General features: G+C 41.1%; 1 protein-coding gene across 1 annotated transcript in view; it reads left to right on the plus strand.

The window, feature by feature from the left end:
* Window positions 1-531: 531 nt before the first annotated feature.
* The window catches only part of LOC140461059 (scavenger receptor cysteine-rich type 1 protein M130-like), a 56,501-nt gene continuing 35,754 nt past the window's right edge, over window positions 532-21,278 (plus strand). Inside the window, exons 1-13 of the mRNA XM_072555842.1 lie at window positions 532-690; window positions 2,854-3,168; window positions 4,860-5,177; window positions 7,264-7,581; window positions 8,751-9,068; window positions 9,153-9,209; window positions 9,291-9,608; window positions 9,730-9,771; window positions 9,950-10,066; window positions 11,433-11,540; window positions 13,020-13,133; window positions 13,564-13,683; window positions 14,237-14,368. Of these exons, the coding sequence (XP_072411943.1) occupies window positions 546-690; window positions 2,854-3,168; window positions 4,860-5,177; window positions 7,264-7,581; window positions 8,751-9,068; window positions 9,153-9,209; window positions 9,291-9,608; window positions 9,730-9,771; window positions 9,950-10,066; window positions 11,433-11,540; window positions 13,020-13,133; window positions 13,564-13,683; window positions 14,237-14,368 (2,422 nt within the window). The 5' untranslated portion in view covers window positions 532-545. The remainder of the gene's footprint in view (window positions 691-2,853; window positions 3,169-4,859; window positions 5,178-7,263; window positions 7,582-8,750; window positions 9,069-9,152; window positions 9,210-9,290; window positions 9,609-9,729; window positions 9,772-9,949; window positions 10,067-11,432; window positions 11,541-13,019; window positions 13,134-13,563; window positions 13,684-14,236; window positions 14,369-21,278) is intronic.

The following is a 21,278-nucleotide window of genomic DNA, read 5'->3' on the forward strand; positions in this document are numbered from 1 at the left end:
TTACCGTTTCCAATCCGGTAAAGGGGCACGACAGGTGTCCATTGTGATGTCACTTGAAGCCACATTGAGAGAACTGCGCTGCAGGAATGATCATATTTACAACCCAATGCACACTGAGATTCGACATTGAGTTGGCTGGCAGAGTCACTTTCTGTCATTTATCTTCAGGTTGAAAGTTGCTTTCTGTCTGAACAGCTGAGGGTCGGGGTTATGGCTGAACATGAATGAGATCGACAGGGCAGCAAACTGATTGTAGGAACAATTTATTTCCAGAAATGCCAGACCTGTACTTAATCACATAAATGTTTATCAGAAAATAATCTAAGTCGCGGTTGCTACAAATAGATTTGATTCTGTGCTTTTTTGAAATCTCAGATCACAGAGCTCCGAGGTTGGTACCTCAAAATTCCCAATGCTTTGGTAGACTGGAGGTCCAGTTCGGTGACACCTGGAAAACAATGTGTGGGCTTGACTGGGATTTGAAAACCGCCAATGTGGTCTGTGCACAGCTTCATTGTGGAATCGCAGTGTCTGTTTCAAGCGCGATGCATTCTGGAGGCAGTGCTGTTCACACGGCTACTGAGGTGTTTAAATGTACGGGCAATGAGACTCAGCTGGAGAAGTGCCCACGGTCTTCAACCACGCACCAGGATTGCACTGGACACAACAATGTCACCCTGATATGTTCAGGTGAGTACAAGCTTACCGAAAGGATAAAGACACATTTCCAGTTAATGTGTGTAAGGGTAACGTCGCTGGCTTTCCTGACATTGCTTTGACCGTGAAAAATCTCAACTAATCCTCAAGATTCACATCTTCTCTGGCACAAGAGTGATGAGGCAAAATTTACACGAAATTATTGAAAATTTAAACATTTAAAAACTTTGGCGTTTGGATTGGGATAGACATTTCTTGAACTGTCCACAGTCAATATCCGTTAGTGTGGACATTGACTAAACGTCGCTCATAGACGATAATATGAGTCGTTGGTCGATACAGAGACTTTGACGTGAACTTCAGACAATGTAAGTTATGACAAGGCAATTGTTTATTTTCTGAATCTCCCTGACCCGGTTATATTTTTTAACAATACTAACAGACTCTATGACATCATTGAAGATCACTCTTGCCAACAACTTTTTCAGCAAGAAGTTCCAGCTCACAAACACTCGTTGGCTGATAGATATTATCATGGTAATTTATTCACCTTTCTGTCCCTTACTTGCGACCCTTCTCAATCTCTGAACTTTCACGTTGCTGTCAATTTATCTTGCTTCCTGACACGTTGTATTTTGCATGCTATATGCACTTTGTCAACTGTCTGATTCAGGACATTCCAATATGCAATACTGTGCACCTTTTGTCCCAAATCGTTACATGATTGCCTTCTACACTTTCGATGATCAATTGGCAGGTCCAGTAATTCCTTTCGTTTGTTGCTTTGTTCAACAAGTAATATTCTCGTATACCTCTATCTGTTCCAGCTCCATTGCTTCAATACGATCCATAACCTCTCCAATACACATTAATCGAAAATAGAAGCCTTTTTGCGTATCTCTTCGAGTATGCACCTCCTCAAGATCCAGGACACACTTTGTGAATTATGTGTTCCACATAATTATAAACAAGGTTTTCCTATCTTCCCAAACGCAAAGGAATTATTTCTGTCTTTCTGCCTGAATTTCTTCTATTCTTAATTTTACGTTTAAGTTGCATTGCTGACTACTCTACCAAGTATTCTGTAATCTTGATGTATCTCAGCTTTTCAAGCTCCAGCACTTCTGTCTCAGTGCACTTATTCACATCATGAAGAGGGAAAAGGTGAAAACATCTAAATGCACGTTGTACGTCATTTTCCAAAATATACTGCCTCAAACTCCTTTGCTTAAAGTTTCATCTGTCACTTACTTATCTGTTCTGCTCTCCTTGCATGCTCTATTGAAATTGGGAGATGTCATGAATAATGGTTTGAAAACATTGATGTATGGTACTAGGGGCTAATTTTGAAGTGTTCCTCTGCATCTCAATGCAAATTCGGAAAAGTCCATGTCACATTCTACCAGACGGTACACATGCACAGGTTATAATTGATTTCATTATTACAGGTTCGATGGGAGAAGAAACGTAAATAGTATTGAAACTGTATATTGCCGCCAGCATCTGATGCACTGGTCTTGATTTGGTCACCTGGACGCTCAACATCTTAGTTTACAAAAAAACTTTTAACATTATATGTACCTCAATTGCCTCAAACTTGTATGCTCATTTGTTGCCCATGTTTCAGAAATTGCCTTCAAAAAGAATTATTTAATACATTCGCCTCGTTAGCTGCACTGTATTGTAACACCCTGATGGAATCGCCTACCTCAGTGGGTTGAATGACTGGTCTTTGATATAAGGTAATGCCATCAGCGTTGGTTCATTCCCCCCCACAATCTGAAGTTGCCATGATGGTCCTAACCTTCTGAACTCATCCCTCGGCTGACGAATAGTGACCATCAGGTTAAATCACCATCAACCATATCTCTCTAACGAGAATGCAGCCACGTATTCATCAGTAAATTGAGTTAAGCATTACTGCATGATTGCAAAAGTCAATCTAACCTTCACGAGCCATCGGGACTAAAAGTACACTGCTGTTATCAAACTATGGACTGCATCAAGTAAACCTTTACACCCTCGTTTCGTAGGTTTTCCAGGACTGAGGTAAATGATCATAATCACTATCTTGGGAATACCCTTTAACTGTGAGCAGTGAGAAAATAAATGAGATTCGATTTATTTTCTCTTTTGAATCTTGAACAAATGCGTGGATGTTTGCAAACGTTTGTTTCTTGATTTGATCCAAAACAGGAGACAATGGGCCCCGATTGGTTGGTGGGGAGAACAGGTGCTCTGGGAGAGTGGAGGTCCTGCATGGAGAGCAGTGGGGAACGCTGTGCGGTGTTTACTTTGGCTTACAAGACGCCAATGTGGTCTGTGAGCACCTCTTTTGCGGGACTGCAAAGTCGATCCCGAGAGATGCTCGATTTGGGAGGGGAGCCCGACCAGTGTGGAAGGAAAACTATGAATGCCACGGAAACGAGCGACGGTTGTGGAACTGTCCAGTTTCACATGGGGAAAGCTTCAACTGTTTACATGGAAATATGGCCAATGTCATCTGCTCGGGTGTGTCCTTTATAGCAATTTTTCTTTTGCTAAACAGTGTTTCTGTGTACTTAAAGTTTGGAATTATTTTATTTATACCTTAATGGAATGTCACTGGTGAGCCCATGGCCTGTTGGCCTTTTGTGATTAATCTCGGTTTCACTGGTGCACTATGTTCACTTTAGGAAGTCGTTACCTTTCAACGATATGGTTAATAATCCGCAGTCACATGTCAGTCAGAAAAGGTTAGACCGTCAGATGTCCTTCCACAAGGATAAGTATTAGCCAGATGAGTTGTTAGCAGAATTGATGATCGTTTGACTGCCACCATCGCTCAGACTATCTTTCCGTTCCAGACTATTAACTCAGTTTGATCTTTACCAGCTGCCATTCTGGAATTTCGGGCACCCTCAGCACCACCAGGTCTTAATTTCTACCTCCACTTTGCAAATCAAGAGGCAATGTTTGATTTGGCACAATGATGTTCTGAGATGCAACACTTGAGTTTTCGGAAGTTAATTTGTATTAAATGTACATTATCTTTTTAAAAAATTCTGAATGCCATCCAAGATGATAATTAATTTCCTAACTCTCTGCCGCATTCTTCAAATGTCAATCCCCTGTCACTCCACAAATGCATCCATTCTGCCTGGGTTACTAATTCTGTTAGTGCTTCTCAACTCACTGTACTTGTTTTAGATTTGGAATATTTCACGAACATTTTAACGATTATGATTCTGATACTTAGTGTTTCAGGGAACGCAGATGTGACCAGTGAGGCCAGGTTTTGTGCTGATGCCTAATTTCAGTTTAACCAGGTTGGTTTTACAGGCCTTTAGTTATGATTTTCTCACTCTTTTATGAGCCTGAAGACCTTGTCGGGCAGATCAAATGTGGAAACCAGATTTGATTTCCTGACAAACTTTAGGAGCTGCATGGGTTTTGTTTTCAATATTTCGTCATAGTTTCCCTGTTCACGAGCTGAAACTTGGCTCCAATTCCTGAGCAAACATTTTCCAACATTCCCCCAGAGAATGCATACCGCATCTGAAATACTCTTGTCAACATTTTTATGACATGACATTCTGCCCTCAACTCCTGGCAGGGAATATCAGAATCTGCACAAATGGCGCCGCAAAAATCAGATGTATTCGTACCTTCTATTAAAAGATTTTGAGGTATCAATGACGTGGAGACAATTTTCAAAAGAAAATGGTGAATATTGGCAGTTACGTTAGTGAGTGACAGTATCAGGTTTTAACATCTATGAGCTATCCCAAATTTTCACAAGTGTTTTCAATGTTATAATTCTCAAACAGACTTGTTCCTCAATCTCCATTATCTTCTTGACCGTTGCCTCAGTCATATTGCGGGTCATTTGCTCAATGCAACATGCTCTGCCGTCAACTACGAGAGCAGTGGCAACATATAAATGGTCAAAGCATACGAGTAGCATCTGCAAACTGAGAATCAGCCCGAATGAATGAGGTCGAGACTTCATATTCAACGAATGCTAGAATAGCAGCACTTTTATTTCCACGCCTCTCTCAATTTTGTTTACAGAAGAAATGTGATGACATGATGAAAGTATTTGAAAACGTAAATGGACAAAATATCTTTATGATTGCAAATCATACATTTTCCTGTGATTGTCAGTTCTTGAATATCTGTGTTCATGTCAATCGCTGTTCTCAGTCACTCTTATTTTGCAGATGAAAATTGGGCGCTAAGACTCGTGAATGGCGAAAGCCGCTGTGATGGCCGAGTTGAAGTTTACTATAATGGAAGCTGGGGCGGAGTGCAGGACACCGTGTGGGATCAGAATGATGCCAACGTTGTCTGCAGACAGCTGGGATGCGGTTATGCCTCAGAAATATATAATTCTTCAAAGTACGGGGAGAGTGATGGTGGTTCGTGGGTACATGTTGTCAAATGTCTTGGGCATGAATCACAACTGCAGGACTGCAGAATCTCCAACACATTGAATTCGTCTGTCACCGAAGGCAGTGGCGTAGGTGTCCTCTGTTTAGGTAAGTAGACTCTTCACATTTAAACCAGCTCAGATATATCAAGCCAAATATTCATCTGCTGAGTAAATTGAGAATGTTCACCATTTGCTTGTCAGTGTCACTCAAACCATTTATTCATCGCTCGGATGAAAGCAGATCTGAGGTGGGCGGCGGGTGCAGATGGATGAATATGAAAAATTAACACCATTTCATTGTCAGATACAAGCATTACGTGGCAGGTCAGGTGAATTGGCTATGCTAAATTGCGCAGTGTGTTATTTGCATTAGTCAGAGGGAAATGGGTGTGCGTGGGTTAAATTTCGGAAGGTCGGTATCAACTAGCTGGTCCAAAGGGCCACTTTCCACAATGTATGGATCCTAATCTTAGATTAGATTAGATTGCTCGCTGGCACAGTGGTTAGCACTACTGCCTCACAGCGCCAGAAACCCGGGTTCAATTCCCACTTCAGGGAACTGTCTGAGTGGCTTGCACAGTCTCCGCGTTTCTGCGTGTGTTTCCTCTCACAGTCCATAGATGTGCAGGATATGCGAATTGGCCATGTTAAATTGCCTGTAGTGTGAGATGTAGGGGAATGGGTCTGGGTTGATTGCCCTTTGGAGGGTCGGTGTGGACTTGTTGCGCCGAAGGTCCTATTTCCACATTGTAAGTAATCTAATCTAATCTAATCAGTAATCCAATTCCAATTTCGTAACCCAAAAGTAAAGTTGACACACGTGCACAAAGAATGCGTTCGTTCAGATAAAGAGTCATTCGATTTGAAATGCTAACACCATTTCCCAAAGAGGCCATTAAATCTCCTGCATTTCACCAGCAATTTCTAATTTTGTGAGAGTGACGTTGGCGTTGCGATTTGAAATTTTGATGAGAATGAATATGAACAGATATTGATCAGACAGGTAAAAATGCCGAGGGGTGGGAGATGCAGTTTAATTTATTCTCAAACTGCAAGAAGCATGATTTAGACCAGAGCAGAAAACTGTGTGCAGTTAAGGAATCCACATCAGAGGATGGATTGGACAGTAATGGAGACAATGCAGGGGGAAACGTATGAGAGATTTTCTTGAGATGAACAAAATTTAGCTATGAAGACAACTTGGTCAGATTTGGATTCTTTTCCTTTGAACAGAGGCGACTGGGTATGGGCAGGATTGAGGTGTACAATAAGCAAGAAGGAATCTTTCCACTATGTTATGCAATTGCTTACCTTGCGGCATAGAGTTAAGGTGATGGACAGAAGGTTCAGAGGGACCTGAGGATATTCTTTTTCATCCACTTGGGAGGGGCAGTCGTCTGGAATTCACTGTCTGTAAGTGTGGTAGAGGCAGAAACGTTAGTGAAATCTAAGATATATTTAGATGTGCACGTGCGATGTGAAGGAGTTAAGGACGAACCCAAGTGCTGGGAAATGAGATTAAAATATTTCGGAGCTTGTTTTTGACAGAAACAGAATTGGTGGGCCGAAGGTTCATTCTCTGCGCTGAAGACTTCTTAAATCTGTGATTCTGTGAATTAGTTCTGGACCTTTATATCTAAGTACACGTGATCATAACCTGAAATGACTTTTCGTCCTCTTTCAGTATTTACACTTCTAAAACTACTCAAAGTGCTATTGCTGTCACTCCACTATATATGTTGTCTTTCAGTTATATTCTCGTAAAGTATAGTATTCCCATGTGCGCTGATGAATGAAAGCTGAGACGGTATTTATATTGGACGTACGTACAGTTATGTGCACTATAAAATAGGGTGAGCATTAGACAAAGTAACGTGTGGACAGACATAAACGGAGTGACAAGATAGAGAAAGCACAAATGCAACCGTTTGCAAAATATTTCACTGAATGTTCAACATAGAAAGAGAAACTGAACCGGGCAGTACCAAGTGCAATTAGATATTTTGAAACATTTATGTGCTGGACATTCGTGCTAAAAGGTTACACTTGATCGATTAGTTTTGTAAGAAATTATGTTTCAGCACATTAAGTACTTCTCATGAGAACATTTAAAACGGTCTTCCCTGTATCTATACACTGTGTTGCCCTGAGTCATGAAGGGAATGTGCATTGAATGTGTAATTGTTTCACAGAGTACTTTCAGCTAAGGCTGTCAGATGGTGGAAGCCCTTGTGCTGGTCGAGTGGAGATTTACTACAATGGAATATGGGGCTCAGTTTGTGATGATTCATGGAATGTGGTCGACGCTGGAGTCGTTTGTAAACAACTGGGTTGTGGAAAAGCACTGGACATGACACTCCCCTCCTCCTCTGGACCGGGCTCAGGCCACATTTGGTGGAAGGATGTGAAGTGTTTTGGAAATGAATCATTTCTCTGGGAATGCCCTTCAGTCCCATTGGGTCACCAAGACGACTGTTCTCATAAAGAGGATGTGAGAATTATGTGCTCGGGTGAGGCCATTTTTAATGCTTTTACTTTGCTCGAAGGTTGTAGGTGAGACGTCATGGTGACATATGTTCACTGAATTCGAAAGGATGTAGAGCAGCGGCAGGAATTTAAAGAAACGATCTCTGACACTTACATGCTGCACAGAAAGTGATAGAGCAATTCGTTTCTCTAATCTAAATTACTTTTCAGTCAGTTGTTTTCACCTTCTATTGATACAAATCGCGTTTGGCATGAAAAGTGTCATCTTTGATCTGTTGTCACTACTCCAAGTGGATGTCAATATTGTCCTGATTGTCATAAAGGGTTTACGAAAAATTGATCCCACATTTATGATCTTTATTTATGTTTCGAGCCACCAGAAATATGAGACCTGTTTGTGTGTCTATCGAACTATTTGTGACTCGATAATGAAGGAGTGATTTTTTTCTCTTTATGTTTCTGACCACTCTTCACTGCATTAGACATAGCTCCTGTCCATACCTGTACTGCCTATTTATTACTGTGCACTTGCGTTTTTCATGATTTTTCAGAACAGTAAAAATATTGCGTAATTTGCTTCCAACTGAGCAGTTTGAAACTTCCCTGGTGATACTAATTTAAAATTGATTGCATGTATATATAAAATTGTACAGCCATGGTATCAGAACCACTTCCAGTGGATTGTCACTTCTGCAAAGTGGACAATTTACTTTTAACACAGGCGTTTTGTTTTCTGTCAGTTTCTGCTTCTCGACCATTTCGGGTTCTCAAACAGTTAGCCAGATTCTAGTAGTTATCTTGGTAAAGTCTTTCAAACCTCCATGCACGATGCACATTTGGCTCACTCCTTTTTTCAATGCAATATGTGTCATGATGAAAACTGAACACAACGATCCGCGGATGCTGCAAATCTAATACAAAAAGGAAAATTTCTGGAAAAACCCATATGTCTAACAGCAAACGGAGAGATAAAGAAGAGTCAACGTTTCATGCCCAGTGACGCTTCCTCAATTCAGAATACACGTCACTGGACCTGAAGATTTGTCTGTGCTTTCTCTCTTCACAGATTCTGTTGAGTTCCTCCAGCAATTCCCTTTGATCCGATCATGCATCCTGCTCGTTACGGCAATCACAGGACACACCAGAAACATGAACAATCTAACAATCTGGATATCTGTTATTGTTTGAACAGAACACAAGGAGCTGCGGCTGGTGAATGGAAAACATCGCTGTGAGGGAAGAGTGGAGGTGTTCTACAATGGGACATGGGGAACAGTGTGTTCAGACACATTGGATTCACACGATGCCAAAGTGATTTGTAAGCAGCTGCACTGTGGTGCGTTCCAGAATGTTGAATACGACGCTCAATCATTCGGAGCAGGAACGGGAACTATTTGGCTCGATGAGATGGAGTGTCTGTCCCACGAGTCGACACTGTGGCAATGTCACACAGATCCGTGGGGTCAACACGACTGTCAACACCGGGACGATGCTGGTGTAGTTTGTTCAGGTAACATGACAAGCCTTCTCAATGTTCGGGTGTCATTTCAAACATGAATTTCCAATAGGCTGAGCATCTTTCTCTTTTCAACAGAGAGCAATGTGACAAAGGAGCAGACCCTCAGTTCAACTTACTGCCATCAACAACTAGGTGCGTCTTCTTTCTCTTTGTGCCATCTCTTGGAGATTCTGCTTTGTACTGAATTCACTAATAATCAGTTCTGTACCACAGATACGCAAGACAGTGTGCACCTGCATGGAGGAAGCAGCAACTGTTCTGGAAGAGTGGAAATCATGTGCGATAAACGCTGGGGAACGCTGTGTGGCGATTCCTGGGATATAACTGATGCTAATGTTGTCTGCAGAGAGCTGGGATGTGGCTTTGCTCTATCAGCCCTTGATGAGGCCGTTCTCTCCCAGGAGAATGATGTTATCTGGCAGAATGATGTGAAGTGTAAGGGAAGAGAATTCTCTTTGTTTGACTGTCTCTCCGCAGCTCCAGCTAAAAGGAAGTGTAATCACAAGGAAATTGCCAGTGTAAAGTGTTCAGGTAAGATTGATGCTGACTGACTGGCGCCTGTCCGTGATCATCAATGTCGAAAATCAGGGCAAACATTTGGTTTCCAAAGTTAAATTTCCCTTCATAATTATTCGTACTTTCTGTTTCACAGGATCCGATTTGGTGACGGCCTCCCCTTCACCTTCACCTGCAGGTATTACTGACTAAGATTAGTATTTGTGTTCGCGTTACTTGCCAGAAAAGTGACATTGATGCTGTTGGTACTTTCACGATTTGGAAGCTAGTGCCATTGTTTCCTTAATGATGATTATTTACAATTTTCCATGGCAGACCTTAACTATGCTCAACCCATTTGTACTCCCTCCTTTAAGGGCAGGAAAGTGCGTCTATTTCCATGCCTGTTGCCGTCTGTTCATCTTTGGGAGTCTTGTTAATCTGTGAGTTGGTCGCATTACTGGTGGTCATGCAGAGAAAATTGCAAACGAAAGGTAAGCATCACATCTACCGACTAAGCTTACACTGAGTCACTTTCACTGTTGCATATGTTCTCGGTGCTGTAGATTTTTATTGCACTTATCCAGCATTTGACTGAGGTGGTCACGATTGTGCGGCATTTCTTGGCTGTCTGTTTTCTTCGAGGGAGTTTGCCCAATGAAACGCTAAGTTTTAATAAACACGCAGATAAAATGCATCAAAACTGCAAATAGCAGATAAAAGAATATGCTAACTGTGTGAATTATTCACCAAGTCGTTCAATATATTTGGAGTGTAACTGAATTAACGTATAATGTGGAGTTTCTCCAGTCATTATCATTGGGAAAGAAATATAAAGACTGCACTTTCTTATCTTTCAGTTAACATATACATGATATCCCAGAACAAGTTAATTAATACAGCAATATGTCTCCATTTCTTTGAGATATTTGCAGACTGCGTCCAAATATTTCTTCATTAGTTACTCTTCATTTATGGTTCTTCAGTGTCTGGGTGCTGCTACCACAACCCAAGAACATTGAGAGGATTAAGGGTCCTTTTAAGGTAACTTTCATTTCGGCAACAACTGGCTTCCCTTCACTGAGCAAATGATACTTCTTTAGTTTGCACAGTAATTTAAAAGCGTTTGCCTGGGAACCATTTTCCACGAGTTGGCAATGATAATCAACACTAAGAACAATCATTTTCTATCCTTTCACATGCTCTGAATTTTTCCTTTACATATAGCCATAAAAACTATGCACTTCGTCTATTACAATCAATGTCATCAAGATACACCTTATTTCAGTCGTCTCACGGTTTGGTTTTTACCGAATTGTCATAACTATGCAACTGTTTAATGAAAGTAGTCCAATTCAAATAACATAATTATCAACCTTTTTTGTAAGCACCACAGGGTATTGAGCATTAATTTGTAAACTCCTCAATGTTATCAAGTTTTTTAAAAGAAATGTAGGTTATTAACATTTTCGTTTGTTCATTGCATTAAAGAGTTTCATTTTCTGCACTCAACATTTTGACTCACATGCACCATTGTGAGCTGAAAATTTTCTTGAGTAAATATTTGAATCAGCAAAATTCGAACAAAATACCCATATTTATACCAACAAGAGCAACTCGCTCTTTCTGTTTAACATACTAGGGTTCGGTAACTGATGTGACAAGGAAATTAATCATGGCGTGTTCGTTTGTGTTTTCCAAGATCTTCTGCCTTCAGCGATCAGTTAACGTTGTGTGAAGATTCTAATCACCAGCATTGTGTGAACTCATTCTTCTCTCTAAAGGTTCTTCAGAAACAAAGACTTTGTTTCTGCGAGTGTTCAGCTACAAATGCTGACCAGTCTATCTTTTATTCAACAGAACTTTACCTTGGTGGCAGAGTCTCAAGTCTTGGTTTGGACCAAGGAATCTATGAAGAAATTGAGAATGTTCCCCTTGGCAAGAGGACGGGTCACAAAAATGGACCAGGTATGTATTTCCTATTGTACAGTGAATCGTGACTGGATAAGTATAGCTTCCATTCAATTTGCAGTCTTACATGATTAATGACTGAATGAACATGATTAATAGTTAAAACATGGTCGTCGTGTGTGGGAAGCTATCTCATTAACTGTGTCTCTGTCCGCATTTAGTGAGATGAAGAATTTCAATATGATAATTCCCACTGCCCTACACTCCTGATAGATTATTTCTGGCATGTATTTGAAAAAGCAAACTGAACTATCAATTTCACTTCTAACCTGGTTCCACCCTGACCCCTTCAGAAAGCTGGACAACTAATCAATTCGTCATTGATTTTAAAATAATATAACTTTTGCAATAAGTAGGGATCACACAACACCAAAGAGTGGAAGCAAAATTGAGGAATCAATGTATAAACAAATATGATGAGTCACAGAAGATGAGTGGTGCTGAAAGTCTGCATATGACTCTGAAACGTTGCAGGTGTTCAGACACAGTGTAAGTGAATGGAAAGAAAATGTCTGGTAGATGATAAATGTGAAATTATCCATTTTGGTTGGAATAAAATTAGAAATGACTATGACTTGAACGGACGTGGCCTGAAAAGTACAGATAGCAGATTTAGGACTAAATTGAGGAGGAACATTTTCACCCACAGGATTGAGAATTTATGGAATTCCCTGCCTCATCAGATGATTTTAGAGCTGGGGTGAATGACGTTGTGAATAGTAAAATCATGAGTAAGTCGAACTGAAGCCAAGAAAAGATCGGTTATGATCTTATTGAACGGCAGAGCAGGCTGGAACGGCCAGATGGAGTACTCCTGCTCTTAGTTCTTATATCATATTCTTTTCCACAGTTGGTTCACTTGACATTTTTCCAGATATTTCTGCAGGCACGATTAAAGAACAATACTTTCTGTTGTCACCCGACAATTAATAACATAAAACCTTCAACTACAGTCCATAAGTCTGCGACAGACAAGAGCAGGATGAGATCATTTGGCTCATCGAGTTTATTCTGCTATTCAATAAGGACTGATGTGCTTCTCAACCACTTTGATTTGCCTTCTCCTGGGATGTTTTTATCCCCTTATTAATCAATAACTTTTGCATTTCTGTTTTAAGATGCACACTGATTTGCCTCCATAGCCATCGGTGTTCCATAGATTCACAAGCCTCTGGCTGAAGAATACTTGCCTCATTCTAAGTCTTCGAGGAGAAAGTGAGGACTGCAGATGCTGGAGATCAGGGCTGAAAATGTGTTGCTGGAAAAGCGCAGCAGGTCAGGCAGCATCCAAGGAGCAGGAGAATCGACGTTTCGGCCATGAGCACTTCCTCAGAAACGTCGATTCGCCTGTTCCTTGGATGCTGTCTGACCTGCTGCGCTTTTCCAGCAACACATTTTGAGCTCATTCTAAATCTTTTTGGTCTTGGCTTTTCTTGGAATTCGAGCTTGAAAATAACTCTCCATTTTTATTTTTAGTAATTAATGCTTCCATTGACTCACTCAATCGCATTGAATACTACACCAGCCACTACTTGACTGACAATAATCCCGGATCTGAAAATCTTGAGGTGGAATCCAACAGCATTCCAGGTGTGTATGGCTTCACTTTCTGTCAATTCATTTTTTGTCCTACATTGTCTACACTGTCCAAAACTTAACGATGGCAAACAACACAAGGTAATGTGACCACTGCTTTCACAAGATAGTGTGACCACTGGCTGTTTCATAAGGAGAGTTAGTTAAAGTGAAAACCACTGTTTTGATACCACATAATCATGGGCATTGTCTGTCCGGCTCGTGCCGGCCAAAAACAACCAGGTTGTCATTCTAATCGTATTTGCCAGCACACCTTGGCCCACAGCCTTGTATCTCTTGACATTGCAAGTGTACCACTGAGTACTGTTATGGTTGTCTTTTGCCTCTATCAACCTTCCTGGCAGAGAGTCGAAGATTTCCTGTTTACTTCTCCCATCACTTCTCTGAAATGTATGATCCCTGATCTTTGATCTCCCCACCATAGTGAAATGTTCGTTCCTGTCTTCCCCAACTACAGTCGTTATTATTTCATGGCTCATCGCAGCCATGGCAGCAACTCTGTATGCTCAGCTCCAAGTCGATCAATTGCAAGATCGATACAGCGGTAGGTCTCTCAGCCCTTCGTAACTCTTCCTGCATTCAATGAGATAATTCCAAACTATGGTGTGGCCTAAATCCAGCTCCCTGCCTTTGAAGCATTTGCATAAATTCCTTTGACCAACAATAATCTCGGCCACATTTAAAATTAAGAAATGTTCAGTCATCAGCTAATTTTTGGGAAATATATTTCCAAATCCTGTCCAGCTTTGTCGTTTCTTGACATTTTCCCCTGAACGGTCTGGCATTAATTCTGTGTATAATACCTCGAGCTAAAATAGTCTAATCAGTTGAAGTAGTTTTCTGTGTATACCCTATCTTATCCGGGTTATTATCTTGAATAATTCGACCAGATAACCTTTCACCTTCTGATTTCCAGAGAAAACAATCCTAATTTGCACCAACTCTGCTCATTCCGTTACTTCACAATTACGATGACCGACCTAACTCTTCTGGTCTCAGTTTCCAGCACTTGCCTTATCTGAAGCAGTAATCTCGTATTCCAGTGATCGTTGTTGTGTATTTCAATTTGTATCAGTGATGCTCATCTTTCCCACTAGGTCGAATTCGTGGTGAGTATGACGATGTTGAGACTGAAGATGCAGAATCTCATGATGGAAAGTTACAATTGGACAGTGATCCTGAAGAACCCCTCACACTTACAGATGATGACAGTGGCCTTTGTTCACTCGGTGAGTTGAATAACAGATACTCACATCTTTAACCACCTTTCTATGCATTCACACTGCCATAATTCCTTTCTATTCCATGATAATATTATACTTACTTGAAAATCCATGAACAACGTCCAAAGCTACCTGTGCCTTATCCCCACAGCTTGTCACTAAGAAAGAAATGTATTATTGGAGAACGATTTTTATTTCAATAGCATAAGAACCGTTTTTAAAAAATGAATTCGATGCTATTCTTCATACACTGCGTCGTGTCAGTTCTTCGAATCGCTGATCTTCACCCAATTTTGTAATTACAAATCTACAAAATTGCTGTTTCAATGCATCATCAACTGGCTGGATGTAGAATACGAAAGATGGGGTTTTCCGTGCTGAGCATTTTGAATGGTTTAGTTCTTGTAGCTCACAGGGAATACAGAGCTTAGGACCTTTACTTGTAATGTGCAAAGAGACGTGCGATTGATGTGGTTGTTTTCAGGAACTGCACTCACACCCATTCCCGAAGACGAATACATCTCCTGAAGCAGAACATTACAAATGGCAATAACTCACGGCTCTCATTGAAACCCAGACTATCTGATCAACCGCTTAACCGTTTTAGTGTTTTCGAATGGACTTTTGGGAAAGAAAAACTGCTCCAATGTTCCTTGTATTCCCCGTTATCCGCTTCCATTATTCTCCACCTTCTCTCCTTTTTCACCGGGAGTTGTTTTAGTACAGTTGTGAGAACGCTCCTATAACATGTAAGGATCACCACACCGACCACCAAGCTCCAATGTTTCTTTGAAGAAGGGTCACCGGGCCTGTAACTTTTACTTTGATATCTTCCAAACATGTGTCCAGACAAGCTGAGTTTTTCTAGCAATTTCCGTTGTTTGTTTCTGATTATAAATGGCCAAATGAGCTTCACTGCACTGCATGATTCGATAGAGCAATGATTCAGACATTGCCTTGTTACCTCTGTTGTCCAATCAGAAAATCCATCTGACTTCCCCTGATAACTCGCATATCGGTGGCGCCTTCACTGTTGACATGCACTGGATGTGCGATCCAAAATGTTACAACGTACGCATCAAACCCATAGTTGCTGCGTTCCCCTCTGAGTTCCAATGTTTCTGATGCAGAGGAGAGAATGGGATGCCTCGGCTTTCTGCAAAATTCTGAAATATCTTGAGCATTATGGAATGTTGAAAATCATCATGGGAAACTTGACATTTATTTTTCAGTTAAACATTTAATACATGCGTGAGGCTTGTTTCAATTAATGAAGAAAGCAATTTTTATTGTTTCACAGAGATCTATTAAACTGTTTTAGAAGAGCGAAAGAAACCATAGATATTTGATGATCTTGCACTTTCAATCAACATCTCACCTGCAAAATCGTGCATGGCCAATGATATACTTTTGAACATTTCATAACTGATATAATTTAGGAGATTGCCCGGCCAATATTCGCACAAACCAGAGGCGATAATCATATTTTCAGTGAGCTTGTTGTTTGTAGAATAAATATTGGCCCAGTGATCACTTGCTGCACACATCTCTGCTGCTCTTCAGAGTAATTTCCAGGCGGTTGCTTGCATCCAGCTGAACACACAGATAGAGAAACATGTCAATGTGCCTTCCAAATATGGCACATCATCAGTCTGACATTGCAGAGGCAGAATTAGTCTTGTCTCTCCTCCATGGAGTGAGAGCTTCAGCGAAGGATTGGTTGATTCAGTGCTGTGAATAGAGCCAGAGGCGACTTGAATGCATGGATTCAAAGTATTTTCTTTATCATTTCAGGTCGATTTTAGAAGCTATTTCAACATGGGACGTCCTAATATTGCGAGAAGTCGCCGACTATCGTTTTGAATCTGCAAAAATATTTTTTCAATATAAGCTGGAACTGGTCGTAATCGAGCAGCATTTACTTTGGCATTGAAATGTATATATTTGCAAATACATATACATTTGAAATAAACTTGGAACATTGCATGCTGTGTGTTTTAATGAGTTAAAAGTGGGTATTAACAAAGTTCATCGGAGTTATTTTTTATGTGTGAATATATGATGTAATTCATTTCTCAGTGTGGAAGTTTGAAGTCACAATAGTGGACGATGGTCCTGTGGCTTGTCAATGAGGTATTGAGGAAATTCCATGTGTAATTGCTTTGCTTTCTCATACCGCATGAAGGAGGCTTTTAAACTTGTCAAGCCAAAGAGTTCTATGAAGTCCTGTGTTGCTGTTTATTGAAAGAAATGTTCTCTCCAGTAACATATCGTTGATGAACTTGGAATATTTCTGAAAGTGATGTTGCAAAATGTAGGTTACAATTCATCAATAAAAATGCAATGATTACAAGTATGTTTTGGGATTCTGAGTCCGTTTGTTGATGTCAGTGCCACAGTGTATGTGTGTGAGTGTCAGTGAGTAAGTGAGAGAGGTTGTAATTAGCCGTGCTTGTGCAACTGTATCTCTGAATATGAAAATACTTGTGACTCTGCCAGTGCGTTGGAAAGCTGATTGCAGGAGGGAAGTACACAGGAAATGGAAGGGAACTTGGAAAGTTAACATACAGAAGGATCGTGGCTTACAATCTGCTTTTCTGTAAAAGTAGCAACGCAGGAAACTTCGGAAAGCTATGATTTCAGGCAGGGCATGTTTGAGAGTCAGAAATGTGTCGGGTAATATTTTAATGTGTAAACAAGCAGGGAGTGGTGGGTGAGAAAGACAGAACGAAAAGGTAGTGACCGAAATTAAAAAATAGAGAGCACATCCGGAGACGATATCTGTGACTGTGTCTCTGTGCAGTGGAGTCTCTGTTTATTTTTGATGTTGAATCTGTTGAAACAGGGTTAAGCCATTCCCCACTTTCTCTCAGTTGTCCCTTTTATTCAAAGTGATATAACACTGATGGTCATGTTGATGCGAGTTTCCATTTGTGTGTATTTGCATTTTGTTGTCTTTGTACCAGTGTGTCTGTACCTGCCTGAAATGCGATACGCTTTATCCGGGAGGGAAGTTTGAATAAAAAAATAAACTAAAAAATGCGTGAGTCAAAGGCTTGGAAGTTCTCTCACTTTCTCTCTCTCCCCCCTCCTCCAAACCTGTCCTCCTCTTGTATTCCAAATGAGACAATGCCAACCAATACCAGTCCATAAACGGCAGATATCTTTTCATGGATAAAACATTCAAGCTTGTGAATTTCCCAGGTTACATTGATTCTTTCTTCTTCAAACCCTCCGCTTGTAGAAATTTTGTTCAATCGATCTTGCCCCAAGATATGAGCAGAAGGAGATAAACAGATCCAGTGTTGGCCTGACCCCCTCAAATATTAAATTCTTCCGTCACTTAGAATCTGACTCAATAAATTACATAGAATTGTAAATTGCACAAAGTGGAAGAAAATTCATCGTGTCTCCTCATAAAAACAATTCACTGGGAGGTGACTGAATGCAGTTGCGAGCAAATGTTCGATTTAATGTGTACAATGTCAGGAAACAGCCCAAAGATAAATCAATTCGACATTGCAGAAGAAACTCATAGATTTTCTCAACACAAACATCTTTCACTCTGAGGGAACCCGAAGTACAATTGCAATCATCTCACGAGTGTGCACATACCTGTATGCCTGCATCTCTCTCTCTGATGGGAGCTTGATGGCTTTCACGCTGCAGCATCTCCTGTGCGGTGGCGTTGGTCGGCCAGCAGAGGGTGGCGTTGTATCACTTTTAACACAAGGGAGCAATTGATACAGAGACATTTCTCTTCGTCTCTCTCTCTCTGCCTTCTTCTTCTTTCCTCTTCACTCCTCGATCTCTCGCTCTCTCTCTCTCCCTGTCCCACTCTCACCTTGCTCTTCCTTCATTTCTCCCTTGCTCCATGTCTCTCTACACGTTTCCCGTTCTCCACACCCTCTGCCCCACCTTTAAGCCTTCCACTCCTCCTTCTGATCCCTCACTGTCTCTCACTCTTTCACTTTCTCATGTTCCTGTCTGCCCTGTCCCTCTTCCTCTCTCTCCCTGAGTATTTCCCGCAGAGCTGCTTGAGGTGATATGCCGCACGTCCATAAACCATGACCATTTTCCCACATGTCAGTCATGGCTCACCAATGGCGAGTTTGGCCCCTGATATCCATTGATTCCAGTTTTGCAAGAGCTCCTTGATTCTACACTCTCTAGAATGTGGTTTTGATATCAGCGGTTATCACTATAACCTTACTTCTGGAATTCAGCTCTTTTGTTTATGTTTGAACCAAGGCAGTAATGAGGTCAGAACCTGTTTGAACCTGGAGGAACTCAAGCTGGGAGTAACTGCGTAACTTAATGCTATCAGGCACTGCTTGATAGCACTGTTGATGACGCTTAACATGACATTTACGATGACTGGAAGTAGGCTTACGGGATGGCAATATACCAGTTGCACACTCCTACCACCCTGTGTGAGAAACTTGCCTTTCACATCTCTTTTGCACTTTCCCAATCACATCTTAAATGCATTTCCTGAGTTTGATGCAGTTCAATTCCGGGAAAAAAGATTGTGATCATCCAGCCTATTTATGCATCTCATAACTGTACAGACTTCTATCTAGTGTCTCTCATCGTCTGCCACTCCAGAGATAACAAGCCAAATATTACTAGCCTCTCCTTCTCGTTCCGTCTAATTCAGGTAGCATGCTTGTAAACCTTTTCTGAACCCTTTGCAAAACCTCCACATCCGTCCTGTAATATGGTAATCAGAATTGAACACAGCATACCACGTGTTGCCAAACCAAGGTCTTGTAAAAATGTATTTTTTTTTACGATTGAACTAAAACCTGGACAAGGAGACCAGAAATCACAAGAAGAAATTATCAAAAGAATGGGAATGCCTTTTTCAATATCGCGTTTTGTTTTACATTGTCCGCAACCACGTGATGAAAACACATTCTGTGTAGTCCTTGTTTGAGAACATTGCGTCTGAAGTGGAGGAAAGATGGGTGTTATTTTTGTATTGTGCAGAAATATATTTTTTGTTGATGAAGTCACAGAGTGATCTTCGAACAGCGAATTCACCAATTGTAAAACTATTTCATCTCTCCAGCCACACATCTTACCTACCGTTAGAATTAGACTCGGTTTAAATTAGCTGAATAATACACAAATTGAAGAATTGTTGTGGTTGTGTTGGCCAGGCTGGGAGTTTGTGGTGCAGACGTTTCGTCCCCTGTCTAGGTGACATCCTCAGTGCTTGGGAGCCTCCTGTGAAGCGCTTCTGTGATCTTTCCTCCGGCATTTGTAGTGGTTTGAATCTGCCACTTCCGGTTGTCACTTCCAGTTGTCCATTGCAGTGGCTGGTATATTGGGTCCAGATCGATGTGCTTATTGATTGAATCTGTGGATGAGTGCCATGCCTCTAGGAATTCCCTGACTCTTCTCTGTTTGGCTTGTCCTATAATAGTAGTGTTATCCCAGTCGAATTCATGTTGCTTGTCATAGGACAAACAGGAAGACAGCTAACAATCCGCATCCATGAACACCAACGAGCCACGAAACGACATGACCAGCTATCCTTAGTAGCCACACACGCAGATGACAAGCAACATGAATTCGACAGTTGAATGAACAGGTAGAGGATAGAGAGAGTAGCAGACCATATGCATGCAAATGGAATCAGTTTAGAACAGCATCATGGTGGACACAAGCATATTGGGCAGAAAGGCCAGTTCCTTTGGAGGTCTGTCCTATGTTCTATGTTGTGATCATATCATTCTGTGACATCAGTGCTCAATGTCTTTCTCTGTCTAATTCCCATTGCTTTATCACTGCTCCGACTTAGTGCAACTTTCCCTCTTCTGCGTCTCTCGATGGTAATGATTTCTAAGTCTTGCTCATGCTTCATATCCCCTCCTGCCTGCCTGAGAGCTCTGGACAGAGGAGATCGGGAGAAAGCATTCCCGAAAACAAATGGGAAAAGCAGGTGACAACAGTAGTTTAGAGATCTGCAAAAGCAGCGAAGATGGACGTTAGGATATGGACGGCACTGCCTGGAAATTTGGGGAATGCAGATTGAAACTTGCCACAGCATTAGATGAATGTGGAAGCAAGTATATGCAAGATTATCCGATTAAGACAGGATACTGGCATTAGGTAATCATGAGTGTTTGAACAGCCAGTACAGACACGATTGGCCGAACAAACGCATTCCAGTCTGCAACGCTGTTGGAACTCAGTGATTCGGTGACAGACAGATTGTCTTCAAACGTATAGCCTCAATCTTTGATCATAATTCACGTTTGTTCGCACTGATTGGATCTCAAACTGATCTTTTCTGTCACGCTGAATCATTCTGTTAGACGTTAGTTTACCAGAACTAGATTACAGAAATTATGTGCGACCGTTCAGGATTTAAGGTGTTAACATATTTATAGATTCCCAGTTGAGATGAGCTTGGAGCTGTGATGTGCTCTTCCATGATGAAGTACCCTTTGAGATTCTGTAGAGTCTCTACTCTAATTCCGAATTTACTGCTTTTCTGGATTTTTTTTTATTTTAATGGAGAAACCGGCGACAACATTAGAGCACAGAATTTACATGGTACCAGGTGTTTCCTGTTGTTTGAATAGAAAGGCAAGACGTGCAGTGACGGTTCTGTGGTTGTGCAGACTGAGAAGCTGCCTTTTCATACACTGAACCTTCCATAAATCTTGACAAATTCCAAATTATGATCTGCTGTAAAATATGCTTCTGCCTGTTTTCTAACAACATGCTACGGCTCTTAGATGTAATTAAGTTGTTGGTAATGTCCAGCATTTCTGATATCAAAATGTGTGTTCATGCATATCGCCTCTGTCTGAAAGATCAGATTTCTTCAGATGATTGGCAATTTGCCCTGTATCGCAACACAACCCATATATGATGTGAAATTCTGCAGCGCATCTGTGAG

Source organism: Chiloscyllium punctatum, chromosome 36 (assembly GCF_047496795.1).
Source record: "Chiloscyllium punctatum isolate Juve2018m chromosome 36, sChiPun1.3, whole genome shotgun sequence".
In the NCBI taxonomy this organism is placed as follows: domain Eukaryota; kingdom Metazoa; phylum Chordata; class Chondrichthyes; order Orectolobiformes; family Hemiscylliidae; genus Chiloscyllium; species Chiloscyllium punctatum.